The sequence below is a fragment of the Peromyscus maniculatus genome, chromosome 6 (genome assembly GCF_049852395.1).
Source record: "Peromyscus maniculatus bairdii isolate BWxNUB_F1_BW_parent chromosome 6, HU_Pman_BW_mat_3.1, whole genome shotgun sequence".
In the NCBI taxonomy this organism is placed as follows: domain Eukaryota; kingdom Metazoa; phylum Chordata; class Mammalia; order Rodentia; family Cricetidae; genus Peromyscus; species Peromyscus maniculatus.
In genome coordinates this window covers 2,041,266-2,062,748 of record NC_134857.1, presented here as the reverse complement: position 1 = coordinate 2,062,748, position 21,483 = coordinate 2,041,266, and the positions used below count along the sequence as shown (strand labels likewise).

At 39.3% G+C, this 21,483-nt stretch overlaps 1 protein-coding gene across 1 annotated transcript; it reads right to left on the bottom strand.

Annotated features, from left to right (window-relative positions):
* Positions 1 to 6,699: 6,699 nt before the first annotated feature.
* Il2 (interleukin 2) lies at positions 6,700 to 11,923 on the bottom strand. The gene is made up of 4 exons (XM_006991823.3): positions 11,682 to 11,923; positions 11,532 to 11,591; positions 8,745 to 8,891; positions 6,700 to 6,923 (listed from the first exon to the last, which is right to left on the bottom strand). Exons 1-4 carry the CDS (start codon positions 11,826 to 11,828, stop codon positions 6,810 to 6,812), a joined length of 468 nt encoding a protein of 155 aa, XP_006991885.1. The 5' UTR covers positions 11,829 to 11,923; the 3' UTR covers positions 6,700 to 6,809.
* Between the last annotated feature and the right edge of the window lie 9,560 nt (positions 11,924 to 21,483).

Below are 21,483 nucleotides of genomic sequence, written 5' to 3'. Positions count from 1 at the left end.
CTGGGACTACTAAGCTATCTCTTCATCCGTCATAGAACTTTATGGCAGAACTAGTCATTGACTGTTTCTAGATACTATTCCTACTCATGGGTGTCTGTGTATTGAGAGGATACCAAGGGGATACTCGGTATAAGGCAGTGTGAGTCAACAGAAGTGGAAGGAGATGGACCTGAAGGCAGCGTGGGCCTATTGACTATGACTGTGGAAGGAATTTAATCTTCTAGCTCAAGCTCTTACCATTCAAGGATGAATCCTTGTGGTTGTCATTCATCATTCAGAGATTAAGGCTTGAGGACCCTGGATACCTTATCAAAAGCAACTCTACCTTTTGCCTCTTTCTTTGTGATCTATTTAGATTCTGCAAGATAGTTTACTTGAGGAAGCTTCTAAAATCAGACTTTTAAACTTCCACTCCTAAGCTTGTTCAAAACTCACTAGCTAAAGTAGTTGGATCTACAGCTAAGTCCATGGTTCTACTGTTTGGGGCAAACATTGAAGGATGGGGGTAACATTTGGCAGATGGAAATAGGAAAACGCATTCTGAATGGAAACACTGAAGCAATGATAAGACAAAAAATGTTACAGCTCTTAGGGGCTGTCATTGCAGAACACTGGAGGAAAAATTCAGAGTTAAATCTAGCACACAGTAGGGAGAAAGCTCTTGAAGGATTTATGTTGGGAAATAAAATTTTCTAAAACTTTTTTCCTATTGTGAAAATAAAAAGGTTTCAGGGTTCTGGTTTGCGAAAGGGCCTCATCTACAAGCTGGCTTTAAGCTTGCAATATAGCCAAAGATGAACTTATTCATGTGCCTCCACCTCTCAAATATTGGGATTATAACCATGCACCCCCACACAAGGTTTATGTAGCGCTGAGAACTGAGCCCAGAATTTCATGCATACTTGGCAAGCACTGTATCAATTGAGTACATCCCTAGTCCTTCCTTATCTCAAAAATTTAAAAAAGAAAATAGTAAATGAGTCTCCATGTACCCATCATATTGCTTTAACAGCTTTTAAATGTGGGTAGTGTAAGATCACATATACTTCCTCAACTGTTTTAGTACACTATAATAGTAGTATCCCATTATATGGGATACCAGAATTACTATGACATTTGTATAGTGGAATTTAGTTGCTAAGCATTAATCTATAGGTTTCCTATCACTTTGTTTATTCTTCATAATTGAGTATGTCCAATATACTGACTCCTCTGTAAAGTTTTCACAATCTTAGTTTTGTCTTTTTTATCTCCACAATAACATTTATCAGTCTGTTTCATTCTCTGAAACCAATATTGAATCTGGAGGCCCCAAATTGAGTATCAGGTTGTTAAACAATGTACAGTGTTGTGTACTTAAAAAAAATACTATATTGTGTATGGGGGAGGCGGTCAGAAGACAACTTGGGAGTAAGTTCTCTCCTTGCATGTGGATCTAGTTTTCTCCTTCCATCATGTGTTCCTAGGATGGAACCCAGGTAGTCAGGCTTTCAGAACAAGAGCTCTCACCAAGGGAATCATGCTTCTCGTCCAGTGTTGTGTACTTGCAAGAGAAGGCACAAGCCACCTGGTGCTTGTGCGAATCCTTTGTTCTTCATCAAAAATACCTTGAATATTTTAAGTTTGTATATGTCTATAAAATTTTAAAGCTTGTTGATTTTCTAATTTTTCCCTCATCCTTATAGGCATAAATATTCTTATTACCACCAAATACTCTATGTACATAATTATTACAGCTCAACGAGGCACACTTGCTAATCACATTAACAGTATTACCACTCATACACATGAGAATCTACACTTATAGCCTTCCACATTATCCCCTAATTATATTAATTATTAACCCCAAATTCATTATAGGACACACATTCTCTAAATATAGAATACAAAAAAAACATTAGACTGTGAATATAAAAACAGGAGTTGTCAGCTTCTTCTCTACCAATAAAGTGTACAAGAACCGCTAATTCATGCTTCCGTATATAAACATATGGCTTCCTTACTTTTATAGGATAGAAGTAATAACATTGGCCTTAGGAGTCAAAAACTTGGTGCAACAACACATAAAAGTAATAAATATAGCCACATCTTCTGTCTTCTTAATTTCTCTAACCTTTGGCTTTCCAATTTTTATTTCTATAACTGACATTATTAAATCAATTTTCCCTTATACATAACTTCATCTATAAAATATGCTTTTCTTCTTAGCCGATTACCCCTAATATCATTCTTCTACCCTAACATTCCTAATTACTGACACAGAATTGCTATTAATTCTATCAAAATATCAGTTTAAAATTTGACTATTTCTGCATCTTTTTACCTGGTCCTTTTTTTTTAAATTTGTAACCTGATCAATAATGGAGTTTTCCTCATGGTTTATACATTCCAACACCTAAACTGTTTTATCAAATACCTTCTATTTTTAATCACCATAATTATCCTTACCTCAGCCAACAGCTGTTTATAGGTTGGGAAGGCATAGGTACTATATCTTTTCTTTTTTTTCTTTTTAAGACAGGCTTTCTCTGTAGCTTTGGAGCCTGTCCTGGAACTCACTCTATAGACCAGGCTGGCCTTGAACTCAGAGATCTGCCTGCCTCTGCCTCCCGAGTGCTGGGATTAAAGGTATGCACCACCACTGCCTGGTACTATATCATTTTTTACCAGCTGATGATTTGGTTGAGCCAACACAGACATTGCAGACCTGTAAGCAATCTTATTAATCACAGTGGAGACTTTGGATTCAGTTTAACTACAATATGATTCTGTCTGAACACTAACTCCTGAGATCTTCAACAAATTTTTCTTTCCAACAACATCGACTAAATTATTCTAGGCCTTCTAATGGCAGCCCCAGGCAAATTGGAACAACTTGGCCTCCACCCCTAACTCCCATCAGCCATAGATGGCCCTACCTCTCCTTCACTCAAGTACTGTGGCTGTTGCAGGAATCTTATTAACCTGCTTTTACCCATGTATTTCAAATAATAGTACTGTTCTGACACTTACATTATGCCCTGGCTCATTAACCAACACTGTTCACTGCCATCTGTGCACTTACTAAAAATGACATTTAAAAATGGTAGCATTTTCTACATCCAGCCAACTAGGCCTTATTCTAGTAACTTTGTGTGTAAATCAATCCTATCTAGCTTTGCTTCACATTTGCACATGGTGTTCTTCAAAGCTGTGGTGATATTGTATCCTCCAGTATATTGTGCACTTTAATAAACTTATCTGGGCTCAGAGAACAGAACAGCTGCTGGATAGACATAGAGGCCAGAAAATGGTGGCACTCACACCTTTAATCCTAGCATTCTGGAGGCAGAGATCCATGAGGATCTCTGTGAGTTCAAAGCCACTCTGGAAACAGCCAGGCATGGTTGACATACACCTTTAATCCCAGAAAGTGATGGCAGAAGCAGAAAGGTATACAAGGTGTGAAAAACAGGAACTAGAGCCTGGTTAAGCTTTTAGGCTTTTAGCAGCAGTTCAGCTAGATTCATTCCAGATGAGGACTCAGAGGCTTCCAGTCTGAGGAAACAGGATCAGCTGAGGAACTGGTGAGGTGAGGTGGCTGTGGCTGGTTCTGTTTCTCTGATCTTTCAGCGTTCACCCTAATACCTGGCTCCGCGTTTGTTTTTAATAATAAAACCTTTTTGGATTCATGTTATACAAAGCTATGTTTTTTTATATGCTCAGGATCCATTATTCACATCCTAAATGATGAACAAGACATCCAAAAAATAGGTAATCTACTAAGAAAAAAGAAAAACACCCTTCCATTTACATCATCTTGTCTAACTATTGATAGCCTTGTTTTAACTGGCATACTTTTACTTATAGGATTGTAGTCAAAAGACCTAAGCATTAAAGCTATTAACACATCTAATACCAATGCCTGAGCCCTTGTTTTCCTTTGTTGGATACATTCATATAAAATTGACTGAATATTTAGTGTAATTTTATTAATTCTATAGACTTAGGGAGAATTAACATCTTAAGATTTGAAGCCTTATAATTCAGTAATCTATTAGATCACTCAGTTTACTTAGCTCTTACTGTTGCTTAATTTCTTATTTTAACAGGCATATATTTATTACAATTATTCCCAGGTATCTGATGTTTTGGGTTCTATTGTACATAGTATTGTTTTTAAATACATTATTTGTGATGCTGACATATAAAAATACAATTGACTGCATATGTATATTAACCATATTATTAGTAATCCCATTAAGCTCACCCATTTACCCTAGTATTTTTCATTCCATATCTTTCATTTACACATCTGTGAGTAATAATTTAACATATTCCTTTCAACCCTTTCCTGCCTTTCTCACATTCACCACACTTGTTTAAACCCATGTCAGACCATTGAGCATTATAAACTTGTAACCCCACGCTGAAGAGCAAGAGGCAGAAGGAACATGAGTATAAAGCCAGGCTGAGGCACACTGTCTTGCTGTGCATGGTACCCCTATAGAGATCAAAGGACAACTTGCAGAGCAATTCTCTCCTTCAACCAAGTCATCAGGCTTGATAGCAAGTGCTGTTACTGCTGAGCTATATTGCTGGCTGTTTTAAAATTTTTAGAGCAGACTAGAATATTCTATGCTCAGAGGTTAGACTGCTCCTACTCCAGGTTTGGGAGGCTATGTAGCTCTTAACTTTTAAGACACATGCTCAGGGTGGTCTAAGGCTTTCTCCACTCTAATTGATTGAACCTGGATGCCTTCCAGTCTTGTTTGAGCATCATTAGTTTCTGAGGTTATGGTGTTCCAGTGTACATTCTTTACCTGGCTGTTATTCTTGGTTTAGAGTTGTAGATTCTAGTACCTAAAAATATGTTTGTTGCCCAGAAAACAAAAAATAGATATTTTATTCATATTTCTGTAGCTACTTTTATAGTTGCCTCTTTTGTTACTGTGGTTCTGTTACTGTGCTTCACTCATTCCTCAAGATTATTTTAGTAATCTGAACTTTAACCTCTATTTCTTTAAGTCAGCAAAATTACAGTGTTTTCTGTGGGAACTCCGCTTTGTCCACTTTTCAATGTCACATGTCCCTGCCTGTGGTTCAGAGTGCCATTTTCATGGGTAGTCACAAGAGGGCTGCTCTGGTACCATGCTCTATCAAGGCTGGATGCAGAAGCTTTGGTCTGTGTACTTGAAAGTTGTGCTACAATTAGATGGATCACATTTATGTTTTTGTTGAATGAACTCACTGATCATTATAAAGTCATGCCCTTATGTCTGCTCTTCCTCCTTTAAAGTCTGCTTTAGCTACCTATACTTTTGTTCTGTTTTTTGTTGTTGTTCAGGATTAGTATTTGTGTAGCATATGCTATTTCCTGTTCAAGTGTTCCTTCTTCTATTTAGAGTAGTTTTAAGTAAACGAGATTATATAAATAGTTATATAAGTGGTATTGGCACACCAAAAAATCAGAACATATCATGTAGTGCTTGCCTTTTAGCTTTATTTCATCACATGCTACTGTTGGCAAAGCATGAATTCAGGACATACCATGTGGTGCTATCACTGTGTTCCTTCAATATATGAGCAGTACAGTTCCAGAGTCCTCTTTGGGAGTGTATTTCTTCATGCTGTTTCTGATACAATTAGTTCATTTGAGTCCTAGCAGAAAACAGATGGCATTCCCAAGAAGAAGGGAGATTTGATAAAGGGGTAATTTTATAAAGTTTTGGTCAAAATAAAAGAAATCTGTAAAGGATAGCACAGGTACCCTACAGCTGGCAACAACTAAAGGAGAACCCTCAGCTTTAAAGGAGCTGAGGAATGAAAGGTAAGATCCAGGGAGAAAATATACTCAATAAAACCACCCTGAGCGAAGGTGGGCTTTTTGGCCGAAAGACACAGCCAAAGGTAGGAGGATCTTTCTCTGCATCTTAGACCTCTCACCAATACTTGCCATTGTCAGGACTCAGTGAGAAACCAGAGAAGAGGAGAGACCTTTTGATTTAGCCAGATGAGGGTCTTAAAGGCAGAGAGCAGTGTTAAATTGTAGAGGGCACATTATTCTGTGAGATGTGCTGATTTGTCCTCCAAAGGTTCATGTGATGGAAAGTTGGTTCTCAGTATGGTGGCGTGAAAGTGATAGGTAGTGCAAGGCAATTATGTTATGGTCCAGGGCTTCAGGAGAGTGGGTCAGTTTATGTGGGACTGAACTATTTCCTCCAAGAATGGGTTGTTATAAGTCATACACACACACACACACACACCACAAAGTCGATTATGACAAAAGGTTTCAAGAATTTTTGTTTAGTGTCCTGTTTAAACTTAAAGGAAAGGAAAGTACTATAGCCTTATATGCATTTCTTAGGCCAGAACTAAAGATCCAATCAATACTTAGAAGAGTGCAAGGAAATTTAGAAATTCTTGTCTCATTTTACATCCTTCTCCAGGGGAAGAGTGATTCTTATAACCATATTTACCATCATAGAGTTCACAAGAATAACTGAGAAACATTCTAGAGCTTACTCTGTGCTGCCCTAAAAATGACAGACATCTGAGCTTTTTTATATTCACCAACTCTTGTAAATACTTTTATTAACTAATCTACATAGACATGATATTTAACAATTCAATATAATAAATAATTTCAGATAAATAATTTAAAACATTTTAGAGCCCTTGGGGCTTACAAAAAGAATCCTTAAAGATCCATATGTATCATCTGAAGATTAATAGTTACAAAAGATAGTAAACAATACATCCAAAATAAATAGAAATTTAAATATTTAAATAAATAGAAAGCCTTGTGTGTTGTAAGCAGGAGCACATGATTATTGAGCCATTGTTGCGATGGCGCTTTGACAGAAGGCGATCCATGTATTCAGAAATTCCACCACAGTTACTGTCTCATCATGGAATTCACACGTAGATGTGTTTTCAGAGCCCTAAAAAAGAATAGAAAGTTTTAGGCTAAGGTAGTTTAACTTACATACAGTTATTCTTCACTAAGTTCTCTAGGCATTTATTTTAACACTTGTTAAATACGGTAATCATTCACACTTCTTGAATGATCCAGATTGTCAGATTATGTTTTATTATGATGCCAAATGATAAAAGCATACAAGATAAAATTTTCCTGAGTTGAGTACAAATGAACATTTGAATGAAAGCTTTGAACACTTCTGTAGAATGCAGTTGTTTGACCTCTTTTTTCTGGTAAGTGAAAACAGCTATGCATCAATTTAGGTTGTATGGGTGAAGAAATGATACATGTTACCTGTTCTTTTTGAAACCTTAAGATTCTGTTATTCTCTTAATTCCCCAAGTCACAGAATAGAAACAACCCAGAGTAGGTTAGGACAAAAGTCTATTGGAGGAAATTTGGAGGAGAACATTTAATAGAGGTACCTACCCTGCTATCAATACAGATGATTCGCCCAGTTTGTACTGGTAGAAATATTATAAATTGGTTGTGTAGATTGGCTGTTTGGAAGTTACCTTCCTTTGCTAAAAGGATATATTTCGACTCTGTTTCTAGATGACAAGCTGAGAGGAAATATTTTGATAGATTTATGGGATGACTTTTCCAAATCTGAGTAATCTTTGTAAGTCAAATGAGGTAGAGTAGTTATTTTGAATAAATGTTCCTTTTAAAATAAGCTGCCATGATCTTATATACCCTCTTTACATAGCTACTTGAATGTTCTAATATCTTGGATTTTTTAAGTGTGGCTCTTGAAATATGCTTTTCTAGTTTTCACACACCTCTGAAATTTATACTTTATATAAAATTATATTTTGTATATTTACATAAAATTATATTTGGGTTGAGCTTTCTAGTATGGGCTAGAGATTTTAGAGCAGACTTCTTTGCATAGCTAAGGACCTGAGCCTTTCAACGCCTAGATGACATGGACATCAGCCTATTTTACAAGCCTCAGACAAAAGAAAGCAGTGCACAGAAAAAGTAAATTTTGTCGGGAAAGGCCTGACACCCTCTTGGAGGCTTGCTGCTACTGCAGAAATCAAAATGGTGCTGCTTGCTCAGAATACCTGTCAACTCAGCAATTTTGTTTGGCAGATGGAATGAGAAAAGAGAACTACAAGTCTCCTTTGCCTCACCAAAGTCCATGTTTCTTGTGCATTTAAAAATAAAACCCTGCTGGGCGATGGTGACACACATCTTTAATCCCAGCACTTGAGAGGCAGAGGCAGGTGAATCTCTGTGAGTTCAAGGCTAGCCTGGTCTACATAGCGAGTTCCAGGACAGTCAGGACTGTTACACAGAGAAACCCTGTCTTGAAAAATCAAAACAAACACGAAAAACAAAAACCCAAAATGGCCTCTCACTGTTTTCCTCTGTCCATTTTAATGGCTGCTATTTTGGAGACAAATATCTGTGTTCCTCTGTCAATGACGGCAAACCTCTCTGGAAAAGCCTTTCAGATCATTGGTCCTGTTCTGATAAACATGTGAAGGCAACCAAAGCTGCCTGTTCCCTTATGGAATTCAGTACTTTCTCTCACTTCAAATTATATGCTAGTGTGAGAAGAAGCAGGGTGTTCCCAGAATTTCCTTGCAGATGATGATGGGTGGGGACTCTAGCATCATCCTGTAGTGGAAGTATTCATGCTCTCAGTGACTTTAAATTTTGTTTGATTAAATGCATGGAACCTGACAAAGACCAGAAATGTCATGCCACTTTAAAATGCAGTGCTTCTCTCCATTATTTTACTTCCAGCTTAGCAAATAAAGCAACATCTTACCTTTAGTTTCACAACTGTTACTCTAATATTGCTGATAGAATTCTCAGCATCTTCCAAGCGAAAGCTCTTGCTTTGAGCCAAATCCAGCACACGCTGCAGAGCTCCGAGTTCTTCTTCTAGGCACTGAAGGTGTTTGAGTTCCGTGGCCTAGAGGAGTAATAAGCACAAATCTCAGCTCAGTTCAACACTCTGAAGAACCAGAAGGCAAGCCACAGTTTATCTAATCGAATAGGCAGCGCACAGCTTTTACCCACTCCCTGTTCTCAGTGTAAAGAGGGTTAAAGTAGTGGGTACTGTAAATCTAGAAGAGCAAGTGCTCCAAGTCCTGTGGTTAACATTAACTGTTAGGTCACTCTAGTGAGTCCTTTGTTCCGGCTTCATTAGAGTTTGTAAAAAGTCTGTATGTCCCTGTCACAATGCATATCCCAAGTGTAGAATATTTTTCCAAGCTGCAAAGAAATCATAGAGAATGTGGAAGTACAAGATTCACATTCTACACTCTAATGTCTAATAATCCCAGAGTTGAGAATCACAGAATGATAAGGAACAGGAGTCCTCGGGTGCCTGCTGTCACAGACCCAAATCTTACAGGTTAGGTTATCATGACCCAGAATGATGACTGTCAAGATACCCAGGAAGGCACATTTAATATTTCTTACATTTTTACTTCTCTGCAGTTACTAAAGATGAATTTTTAAAAACCTATTTGTCAGGGCTAGAAAGACGACTCTGCAGGATAAAGGCACTTGCCACCAGATTTGATGACCTGAGTTCAATCTCAGTGACCCACATCGTGGAAGGACTGACACAACTCTCACATCTTGTCCTCTGACTTCCACACGTGCACTGTGGTACACATGTACCTACACACACACACACACACACACACACACACACACACACAATTCTAAAACTATTTGTCTCAATGAAATCAAGTCACAGTATTTGGACAGAATATTTGGGGAAGTTTCCCGTACATTTCTGGAAGAATATATAGATACATATATATCATGCATATATACAGTGAGAAATAATATTGTCTAGTACTATAGTACACTATGATTTCCGTAAAAGCCATCCACTTTAAGTCTGCAGGTCCTCTAGAAGCAAGCAGTGAACTGGATTATCTCCATTTTACTAAGTCTCAGAACTTGTGTCTTCCCCACAGCCACATAAATAGGTGGGTCATGGGTGGTATGGTCACTCCTTTTCATTGACTGCACCCTTTGAATTAAATGCTTCTATTATTTTTTAAATCTTACATATATACAGAATGGAGGTTAAATTGAAAAAAAATCAACAGGCTTTATTGCACTAGTCTTGTTTCCAATAATTATTTTAAAACTTAGATTTCTAGGAACTTCACCACTTTCTACATTAACATGATCTCATGTCTCTCTAGTAAACCTTAGAGGAAGAGGTCTGACCAGACAACATATATTTCTGGATTTGTCTACCTATTGCCTTCCAACTTGTTATGATATATTCTACATATTCAGTGTGGAGCTCTTTCCCTCCCAGAACTATCTAGTTTTTTATTGTTGGAGTTGAAAGTTATGTGATTCTAATTAAGCTGGAAGAGCATTTAAGGGTCATTTCCTTTTCATCTCCAGCAGAACAGCTAGAGGCAGAGTTCCCTTGACTTCATACAAGTGGGTCAGCAGCATTGCCTCTTTGTCTCCTTAGGTCCCATTTTGCTCTAGACTTGGATTTATCCTGGGAAAAGCTCTTTCTTTTTTTTTTTTTTTTTTTTTTTTTTTTTTTTTTTGGTTTTTTCGAGACAGGGTTTCTCTGTGTAGCTTTGTGCCTTTCCTGGAACTCGCTTGGTAGCCCAGGCTGGCCTCGAACTCACAAAGATCCACCTGGCTCTGCCTCCCGAGTGCTGGGATTAAAGGCGTGCGCCACCACCGCCCGGCTCGGGAAAAGCTCTTTCTAGCACCCAAGTTGTTCACCCTCTTTTTGACTGTCAGGACTGTAGCAAACTTCTACTCTTGATGTAGCTCTAGGAGCTTGGGTGAGCTGTTGCTTATCATACAGCATTCTGCATCCAAAAGAGACAAAACAAACTTTCAATATTGGAAGATAGTGTCATGTAGAAATATTACAGCTCTCTGGTTCCCCTAGTTTTAAAAAGACTATATAAATTTAAAATTGTTTTATACATCTCAGACTTTTTCTTCACTAGCACTAATAGCATGTTTATGTGGGGCTGGCTAGACACTGTTCTGAAGCCTGCCAAGCTATAAGCATACAATTATCATTTATGTAAGTAGGTGAATGAACATAGGCAACTTTTGAGGCCATAAGAGCTAGGGCCTAGCAGAGCTGGGACTTCATTTCAGATCATCTGCCCTAGAATCTGTGAATACTGGATATGCTGTTCCTCAAACATGGAGTCCCAGGAATCCTCCTTAAAACAGTAAAGTATTCATAAAATGAGCCCTTCTGAAGTCAATTTTGATTTCATAAGCTAAAATAATGCATCATATTCAAATATCCCTAGGATAAGCATAAAACAGAAATCAGCACAGTCTTTAAATTATCCCAGCATCAAAATGCAATTGTCCTGTGTTTTCTTCTCACTTCCTCTTTCCCAACACACAATACAAAAGAAAAATTTAGATAAAACTACTTAAAAGAAATGCCATTATCAAACAGGAATTTTTACACAGAGATATTGAAGTAACTTTTTTCTTCAGATGAGGTACTATTCATCTGATCAGTGTGCAAACAGGCATGTTACTTTGAATTCATTAAAGCACCAATTGAACATAGAAACTCACTTACCTTCTTGGGCATGTAAAATTTGAACGTGAGTATCATGGGAAGTTTCGGATTCTTGTAATTCTGAGAAAGCATAACGCATTGTTATTAAAACACAACCTTTGGCAAGAAAACTGAATGTAATGCCTATAGATAGGAAGGGCGTGCACTTACATTGATCCCTTTCAGAAGCACCTCTAAGTCCATCAATAACTGCTCGAGGTGCTGCTGGGTTTCCTTTGTAGAGCTTGAAGTGGGTGCGCTGTTGACGAGGAGGACGAGCGTCAGTGCAACACAGGATGCAAGCTGCATGTTGTACATGCCTGCAGGACTTGAGGTCACTGAGTAGTGATTAGCGAGGGTGATAGGCAGCCCTTCAGCATGGGAGGCAATTTATACTGTTAATGCTGGAAAAATAATACGGGGGTGTCAGAATGTTTTACATATTACACATATTTTCAAAGACTCTACCTGTGTGGCAGAAAGCATTACCTTTGTTTTTCCTCTTCTGATGACTCTCTGGAATTTCTTTAAACCCCCATACACTGACTGAATGGATGTAGGTGAAATCCCTCTTGGTTGAGTTAGCCCACACTTAGGTGGCAGTTTTCATTCATACAATGAACGCCTTCTGTATGAAACAAATTTTCCTCTTTTCTTTAAGGGGGTGGAGATACAAAAGTAACTCATGAAAATACTCTGTGTCAAAACCGTTCTGAGCCTGTAAGCAGCCTGTTGTGGTGGACAAGAGCAAGAGGAGATAGATGAAAAGAATAAATCTTTTAGATTTGTTGATTAGACAGGAAGAATATTGGTTTCCTGTTTCAGGATGGTTTTACCTTCTTATCTACATGATGAGCTAATTGCACACAAGGTGATAGATAGGTGGCTTCCTACAGTTAGCCAGAGAAATAGTAAGATCAGGACACTTAAAACACTTTAATTTGTTTTAAACTTAATTTAACATGTTTCTGTATCTGTTCAAAAGTCTTAATGTTTATTATATGTTTTAAAAAGAGTATGATGTCTAACAAATTTTCAGAAAGGTTAGCATCTAAGGATGTTGATGCTATTTTTATGTTTCTAGTTGCACTTTCATTCTTCTAGAATATTTGTGTGTGTGTGGGTGTGTGTGTGTGTGTGAGAGAGAGAGAGAGAGAGAGAGAGAGAGAGAGAGAGAGAGAGAGAGAGAGAGAGAGAGAGAGAGGAGAGAGAGAACATGCACCACAGTTCACTTGTGGAAGTCAGAGAACTCTTGCTAGCTAGTTCTCTCCCATCACCTTGTATGACCCAGGAATTGGAACTAGAGTCATCTGGTCTGTGTGCAAATGCCTCTGCCCACTGAGCCATCTCGACAACCTTGTCTTTCCCTTCTTGAATAGTTTTGGATTTCTCCTCAAAAGTACTTGGGGCACTGTGAGAGTCATAGCGAGGGAATATTACCATGTGTTCTCAGTGGGTAGACTGAGAAGGATACATCAGATCCTTCATCCCCAGTGTAGTACACTGGCTGAGTGATGGGATAGGAACACACTTCTGATTCAACTGGTAAAGATGAAAACTTTCTCAAAGAGGTTGCCCGTGACTTCTCCATTTTTATTGCCTTATACTGGTCTAGTCTTTATGCAGACATTTATCTAACATCTAAACCACTCTTGGGTACATAGAAAAGGAAAAGATGTCTAAGTACACAGATCAACTTAAGCCTTACCACATAACTGTGACATGATCCCGTTTTGCAGATCTGAACACTGAGTGTCAAGGCTGATGAGATAGCTCCAAGGGGCAACATGCTTGCTGTGCAAACCATGCATCCTGATCCCAGAACTCACATAAAGGTGGGAGGCTAGAACTGACTCCACAAAGTTGTCTTCTGACTGCTACGTGTGCACTGTGGGTACACGTACCTACATACATGTCATGCATACATATAGGAAATAACAATGGATATAATTAACTTTTTAGAAAGAAAATGAGACTCACAGAAGTTATTGTTGGAGGCTACTTAGCCATTGCTGCCAGTATAGAGTAGGATGAAGATTTGAAACTAGAATGTTCTGACTCCAGAATCCACTCTCTTGACATTGTGTTCCTGTTGAACTAATGCTTGGACATAGACAAATGAAATAGATGGTGGATGTTGAGTGTTGTAAAGAATTTTTAAAATCAAACAATTATTTAAAATGAATTTTGACACTGGGGATAGTGGAAATAGGAAGGTTAAGCATTGTAGAGAATATTGGCTTGTAATCTCTCACAAATAGCAGAGAGAATGATTCTGGGACACTTCTCCATGCATTGGGCAAATTCTGGAAAACAAAACTCCGCATATATCTTGCAGTAAGCATGACAGCTCCTTGGTGGCATGATTGAAGGAAGGCAGGTCAGGGCAGGTCTCCTGATCTTTATTTGTCACCTAAAAATGACTTTTGTCCGTGCCTTTCCGACTAAAGCTTGCCATTGTGAGGCCAGGCTACCTGATGACCTGTCAGCGTCAATGCTCTTGTCTCACTTCTCAGATCTTGAGTCTCTCATCCCAGCCCAAGCAACCCAGGTCTCCCCCTTCCAGAATGGAAGAAGTCAGGCCCACATATTTTCCTGTGTTGGGGCTTTCCCCCACAATGAGGCCTTTGATGGCCTCACGGGCTTGCTACCTGTATTTCTCCAGCTGTTTCCATTAGAGAAATTTACATGGCTGCATTTCTAAAGGCCTATAGAAAGTGGAGTTCCTGGGGCCAGAGTCTACCCCTACCTGCCACTGCATAATAGACAAGCACAAACGCGGCCTCACAGTTTCTTGAAGTGCTCGGGAAGAAAGCCACCACCAACCTGGTGGGTGCACTTTCCATTTTCACCATACTTGACACAGCAGCTGGGGTTTCTGGCTGAGGTGGTGATATAATCAGTAGCAGCCTGACTACCACCTGTGTCATAACCCGCAGAGCTCTGCTCTCAGCGTTAGCTTTTGGCTGCTCCAGAGTCCTTTGGTAAGGCAGCCCCAGGCCCTAGAGCTGCTGACCAGGAAGGCAGTCAGCCACTGTACATACGGCCCATCTGTGCAAACTACTTCTGAGGACTCTGCCTCCCTCAGGAATTTCTTTTTCCTGCTCTTCCATGGGCTTAAAGCTTCAGTTTGGTCTGGTGTGTGTGAGGCCAGTGTTATTCATCTCATTGGTTTCTTTAAAGTCCTTTTGGCTTTCAGTTAAGATCCTGTCATTTCCCTTTGAAAGTAGGATGTACTGTTTGCGAAGTCCACATTTCCTCGGGGTGGTGCCCAGACTTGGTCTTTACTAGGCAATTTTTAATGATGTTTATGACCTTCAGCATGGAAACATTTTTTATTTCTTTGGTACTTTTTTTATTTTTTATTTTATTTATTTATTTATTTATTTATTTTATTTTACAATACTATTCAGTTCTACATAACAGCCACAGATTCCCTTGTTCTCCCCCTTCTTTGGTACTTTTAATTTTGACAAATTTTCAAATTCATTCTCACTTAGTCACATTTAATGGATAAGAAATCTGATGTTTAAGGAGGTTGGGTGATTCCATGATTCTTTTCTCGATTGGTGGCAGGTTGTAGTGAAAACCCAAATCTCCCTGACCTCTTCACCATCCCATCTATTGTCAAGTGAAAGGCAGTGAAGCGGAAGTCCCTTTGAGACAGGCTGAATTCAGCTGTGCCTGCTGCTCCATCTCACTCCAGCCTATGAGAGACAGCTGGGGAACTCAGGGAAGGCTCTGTTTGCCTACAACTCAGCTGAGCAGCTTTGGGGGGCCGCAGAACTTAGAATAGCTAGATTTACGCAGTAGCTCCAAATCCTGGTGTGGAGAGCGGATGAAGTCCTGAGTGAATGTGTATTACAGGGCTATGGTGAGGACCCCAGTGCCTCAGAACCACAAGTATTGTCAAAACCTTCCCTGGACCAGGCTCAGGGAATTGTGAAAGCCTTCCTCTGGTCCAAGTGCAAGTGTGTATAGATGATGGACCAGTGTGCACAAAAACTGGCAACCATAGCTTCCTCCTCCCAGATGACTGCTCCCCTTCAGAGACCTCCCACCGAGCCTGGCTAGCCTGCATCCTTATGCGGTCTCTGGGTTGTTGCACAGTAGGTGCCCTCTATCAGAGTATGTACAATCCACCCCATCCCAGCTTTTCTGTACATGTATCTGTGTGGTTGTCCTTTCTTCATTACCTTATTGCCCATTCAGATCAAGTCCAGAGCTGTGCAGGACATGGCAGCCTAGGTTTTGCTTAGGTTTTAAAATATGTTTTAGGACCTTTAAAAGTGCTAGAGCCCTTGGTGGTCCTCAACTATTCCATCTAAAGTAGGGAAATGATTGTACTCACAGTGCATCCAAGTAGCATAGTGCTTTTAGGAGTGCGGTGCCCCAAAGCTGACAGGAAAACGTCCTGATGACTGTTAATATAGCCCGTAGAACCCTGCTACTACCTATGATAAGAATTGGAGCGTCTTTCAAATCCTGAGGAATCTCAAGTAAATAGAGACCTGTATGTTAGATCACAGGCCAGGCCTAGAGACTGGATGTACTTCTCTTCTGACAGTGGTAATTGGTTTGCAAAACACGGCAAATGTATAAAGCACTTTCACATCCATATATCTCATTCTTTATCTTGTCATCTCATTTCACTACAAATTGTTGATGAAACAGTTTCATATATCCAGTGACTTTCTTTATATGTTAAGAAACACAGATAAATATTAGCATTTCTCTCTGTCAGGGTAAGTGAATTCATCAAAATTGTGAAAATAAAGTTATTAGTTACAGTTTTTCAGCTCATCTGCACCTGATGGTTCCTGTCAAAACTTGCCCTAAGTTCTTTTTTTTTTTCTTTCTTACAGTGGTTTGGATAGACTAATGGTAGAGTCCATTGGAGTGTAACTCTAAATAATACATTATTATAGGAATCTGGCCCATTTATTCAACATTTCATAACACATTTTTCTAAATAAAATAATATATATTTATTATAGAAAATTTCAGAAATGCAAAGCCTTCTAAAAACATATAAATAAAAAAATCTCTTGTAGTCTTACCCACTAAAGCTAGCAATTGTTAACTTACATTGCTTCACAATTTTGAAGATTAGGGAAAATTATTATTATAAAAAATAGTTATTCTGGAGAAGAGGAGGAAGTGAAGGAAGCCAGAATGTCTGCCAAGATCCATGGAGATGCTGGGGCAGTCAGACTGTGCAAGAGAGAAACAGGTAGCTCCTGCCGTGGAGAAGAAGGAGTGCCCATCATTTCAGGGTCACTGCTTGTCTATGGCTAGGGCTTCCAACTAAAGCTACATGGGTCACTAATTTTAACCATACTTCAGGGCAGGCCCCACACCTAGGAGTAGATGGCCAACACAAAATGGACTCAATTATATTTTTGTAGACCTTTTGTCTCATATAGCTTTAAGCATTTTTTGTCTTATTGGTCTCTTCCTTGCATATTTTGATTTCCCATTTTGTGTTTTTGTGAATTTTTGTTGTTGTTGCGTGTATGAAGTTTTTGTTTGTTTGTTTACTTTTTGAGTATTTTGTAAATATAGAAAGAGAGAGTGTAGAGTTGGGTGAGTCGGGAGAAAGGGAGGACCTAGGGGGGTTAAGAGAGGGAGAATAGCATGATCAGAATATATTGTATGAAAACATTTTTTTTTCAATTAAAAACATTTGCCTCCTATAATTGTGAAGATTATCAGTATATACCTCATTCTTAAATCTCATCTCTGTCCTTGACCACTACCAGTGTAGTCCTCCAACATCAGACAAGCAAGTCTGCACTCCTCAGCTGAAGATGGTAGAGTTCTTGTAGAATTCATTTCATCTTGGGCTCCTTGTTTGCAGATTTCCCTGCATAGACCTCCTCTCCCTCACAGAGTTAGGACCTCTATTTCCTACAGCTTGGATCAATAGGACGGAGATGACTTAGATTAGCTGATATCAAATTCCATGAGGAAAACTTGTATGTGTCACTGTGAAGTACATAAGTGAAGACAGTGTGTAAGTGAAGGCAAAAATAGCCCAAATCACTAACATGGTGACTTGGGTTCCTTTGCCAAACTGGTGCTCTGGAATAGTACAAAGAGAACAAAAAGGATTTCATGATTTAAGATCGCCAGAGTAGAGAACACAATGGATGGGACCACAAATCTTTCCAAGAACCACAGTCAGATTTTCACACCAGCACTCAGTCTAAGTAATGAATTCCTATTCTGATAGTTAGCAGTTATATGCTTCAGCTGTAGCTAGCTGTATGTTAATGTGCTGGCCTGGAGTCAGCAGCAGAACTTTAGGAAACCGTGTTTCTGGTCTGAAAGAGCCCTGGAAACTCTAAGTCTTGGTTTTCCTCATCTCTGTCCTTTGAGGTTCTAGACTGCTTGTACATTCCTTCCAAGAGACACAAGCCCTCAATTTATGGTACAACCATTTTTGGAAACATGAGAAGAAAAATAATACAATGAATTTCTTGGGTTAGTTTATTAGTAACTGAAAGCACCAAAAAGGAAAAATTGTGTGTGTGTGTGTGTGTGTGTGTGTGTGTGTGTGTGTGTGTGTGTGTGTGTGTGTGTCTTTGTAACCAATGCATATAGACTCAGGAGTTGGCAAATCCATGAGACAATTTAAACTGATCATAAATTGTGATGAATACCTATCACTACAAGTGTTTATCCTAGGAATAAAATGTTGCCAGTTTAATGCCATGGTATCAGCCTTGAAACAAACATGAGGAAGTTTTCCCCTATATTAAAAACATGCAATCACTGAAAATATTCATATCAATAACACTTTGTGTGACATTAACCTGGAAAAATTGAGATTCTCTTCTCTTCTCTCTGCCTACCTCACTTTCTCTGTATACACTTTCCATATTGTGAGCCAAAAAATAATAGGGTGGTTCTTACAAAACCATTGAGCTAATTTAATTATAAAGTATAGCCAAAATACTTATTACCCACCATCTTCTCTTTAGATACCTGGAGAGATGGCCCAGCAGGTCAGCACTTGGTACACAAGCAGGAGGACAGTTCAAGTCCTCAGAACCCACACCGAAAGCTGGGCATGATGGTATGGCTTCCAGCACTGTGGGGATGATCGGATTCAGGATCACTAGATCACTAAGGCCTGGTGCTCACCAGGCTAGCTACACATTAAGTAAGACCCTGTCTCACGGAAATAAGGCCGAGTGTGATACAGAAGGACATCAGATGTCCTTTTCTGGCCTTCATACCCACACACTCATATCTCACACACATGCCCACACACACATTATACACACATTAAAATTTTCAGTTACAGGGGCTGAAGAGATAGTTCAGCAGTTAAGAGAGCTGGCTGCTCTTCCAGAGGACCTGGGTTTGATTCCCAGCTCCCATATGGCAGCTTACAGCTACCTGTAACTCCAGTTCCAGGGGACCTAATGCTGTCTTCTGACTTCCAAGAGCACAGTACACACATGATATATGCATGATACACATGCAGGCAAAACATCCATACATTAAAAATAAAGAAATAAAGTTGTGAAGTAATGGTTGGCTATATGAAATTTTAGAGAGAACAAAGCAAACACTGTAAGAGTAAACTCTTGGTGTGGTCGGAGTGAGAGAGAAGGCATGCTAGACAGTTTGTTATTCTGAGCACGACTTTCAGGAGACAGCACAGAGCCTAGGCAAAGAGGCCGTAGCATGGGTGCTTACTGAGCCTCAGCACTGTTTGAAAGAACCTGGAAATTCTGAGTCTCGGTCTTGCTTAGTTTCTGTGCTTTGATGTTCTAATGTGTCCCCTTATTTCTATGGTGTTATGAATACTAGCAGGAAGTAAAATAGTAATTCTTAAGAATTATATTTCCTTTTCACGTAAGGAATTATTATTCTTTGATTTAATAGACCTTAGCTGGGTAGAGTGACGCCTGCCTGTAATCCCAGCTACTTTGGAGGTTGAAATAAGGATGAGTGTGAGTTCAAAGCCAGCCTGAACAACATAGCAACACCTTATCTCTGAACAAAACCAATCCCTATGGAGAGGATAGTGCCAGCATAAAAGAACAAAAGCTTCTTGAGAATTGCACTTAGAGGTTAGGGGGCAGAATATGTTTTCTGTGTTGAATAAACAGAAGAGAAAGAAATGGTGTTACTTTATACTGAAAGGAAGCTCTATAATCCAACATAACATTGTTTCGCTCCTAAATTCACCTTTCATGGGTAGCTATGTTGGCTGTATAAGCTAAATTTTCAATTACTAGAAATATTTCTGGGGGCCAAACATCACTGCAAGTTCTGTTGATATAATTACATACTACCTATAATAATCAATATAAACTTTTGGAATCGTGTATGTCCCAAGAGCTTTTAATGAAATGTTTTCTATCCTAGAGTAATTTGTGGAGGAATGGAACATCAAGTACCTATTTCAAAAGTTTATTTTTTTTTTTTTAGTATGTGTATGTGTTGGGGGGATACATGCATGTGAATACTGGTGTCCATGGATGTGGGGGTCTTCAATGTTGGGTCCCTCTGGAGCTGAAGTTACAGGTGGTCACAAGCCACCTGATGTCAGTGCTGGAAGTGAACTCAGGTCCTCTGGAAGAGCAGTACTCACTCTTAACTGCTGAGCCATTTCTCCAGCTCCAGCAGCCTATTTTATGGAGTAGGCATTTAGGGAAGATTTAGGTTGACATAAAATGATTCTGTTTCTTAGGGAATATAAATTCAGTTGTCATACCCCAACAGGGAGAACACACACAGGTTGCTCTAGGGCCCCAGAACCTGGAGAAAGAAAGAGCAGGCTCCACACCCATCCAAATTCCACTCACACCAAACTTCAAGTCCATTGCTCCTGGGCAGCTAGACATTCCTAAATACTCCACTTTCATTGGGCCCAGCCGAGTTTTCAAAGCTGACTTCTCCTTTCCATTGTGGAGAATGCTAATTTCCCCTGATAGCAATTAATTTCCTTCCTGGTTAGAAACAGAATCCTGATTTTTAACTGGACGTATTTGCTGCTTTTCATTAAATAACCATGTTCTCCAATGATCTTTGCAAAGAGTAATGGACAGGTACAGTCAGTAGCTGGAGCGCTAATGATTGTCTGGAACATGAGGACAGGGTACCTACCACTCTCTAGGACAACACAGACAACTACATGGCGCTGGCAATAAACTCTGGTTCTGGCCCCTAAATTCTCTCGTGTGAGTGACAACAAACATGTCAGTTAAGCCACTTTTATTTTGGGTTCCTCATCGAGCTAGCCTATTTTCTTCCACTGTAGCCGCATACCGGAGGCTGTTTATTTATAAAGAAAAAAGTTGTATTTGGACTCAGGGTTCTGGAAGTTGCAATACAAAATTAAGTGACTCCCATTTTGGGGGCCACTAGTGAGGACAGTACATCTTGATGAGAACACATGGTGGAGCAACCAACCATTTACTTCAGGAGCCTGGAAATAGAAGACAAAGAAAGCAGTGGAGACCTTGTGGTAGCCTTTGGGAACATGACTCCAGATGACTCAAGGACCTCCCACAAGATTTCAGCTCTCAAGATTCCACTTCTTCTCAACACTGCTACCCTGGACCGAACCTTCTGTGCATCTCTCTTGGGAAAATAAGCAGGCTGATCACAGCTGTACACACGGTGGCAGTGCTGTGAGTAGGTAAGGTCATGTTCTTTTTAGAAATGCACATTGGATTAATTCAAAATGTTTAAGGAATATTGTTAAATGCCATCATTGGCTATGGGACATAAAAATGCGTAGTTCTCTCTGGCCTAAGAATGTTATATTTTAGTAAAAGACAGGCACCTAGGGTTGCTCCCATATGAGACGATGACTTTAATGGGGTGGGGAAGTACTTAATTCCCAAGTGTAAAATGGTCTAGCTGCTACTGGCATACATTTAGACATATAGACGGATACGATATGATTGATAGTTCAAAAATAGACTCTTACATCTGCGATTGAGTTTTG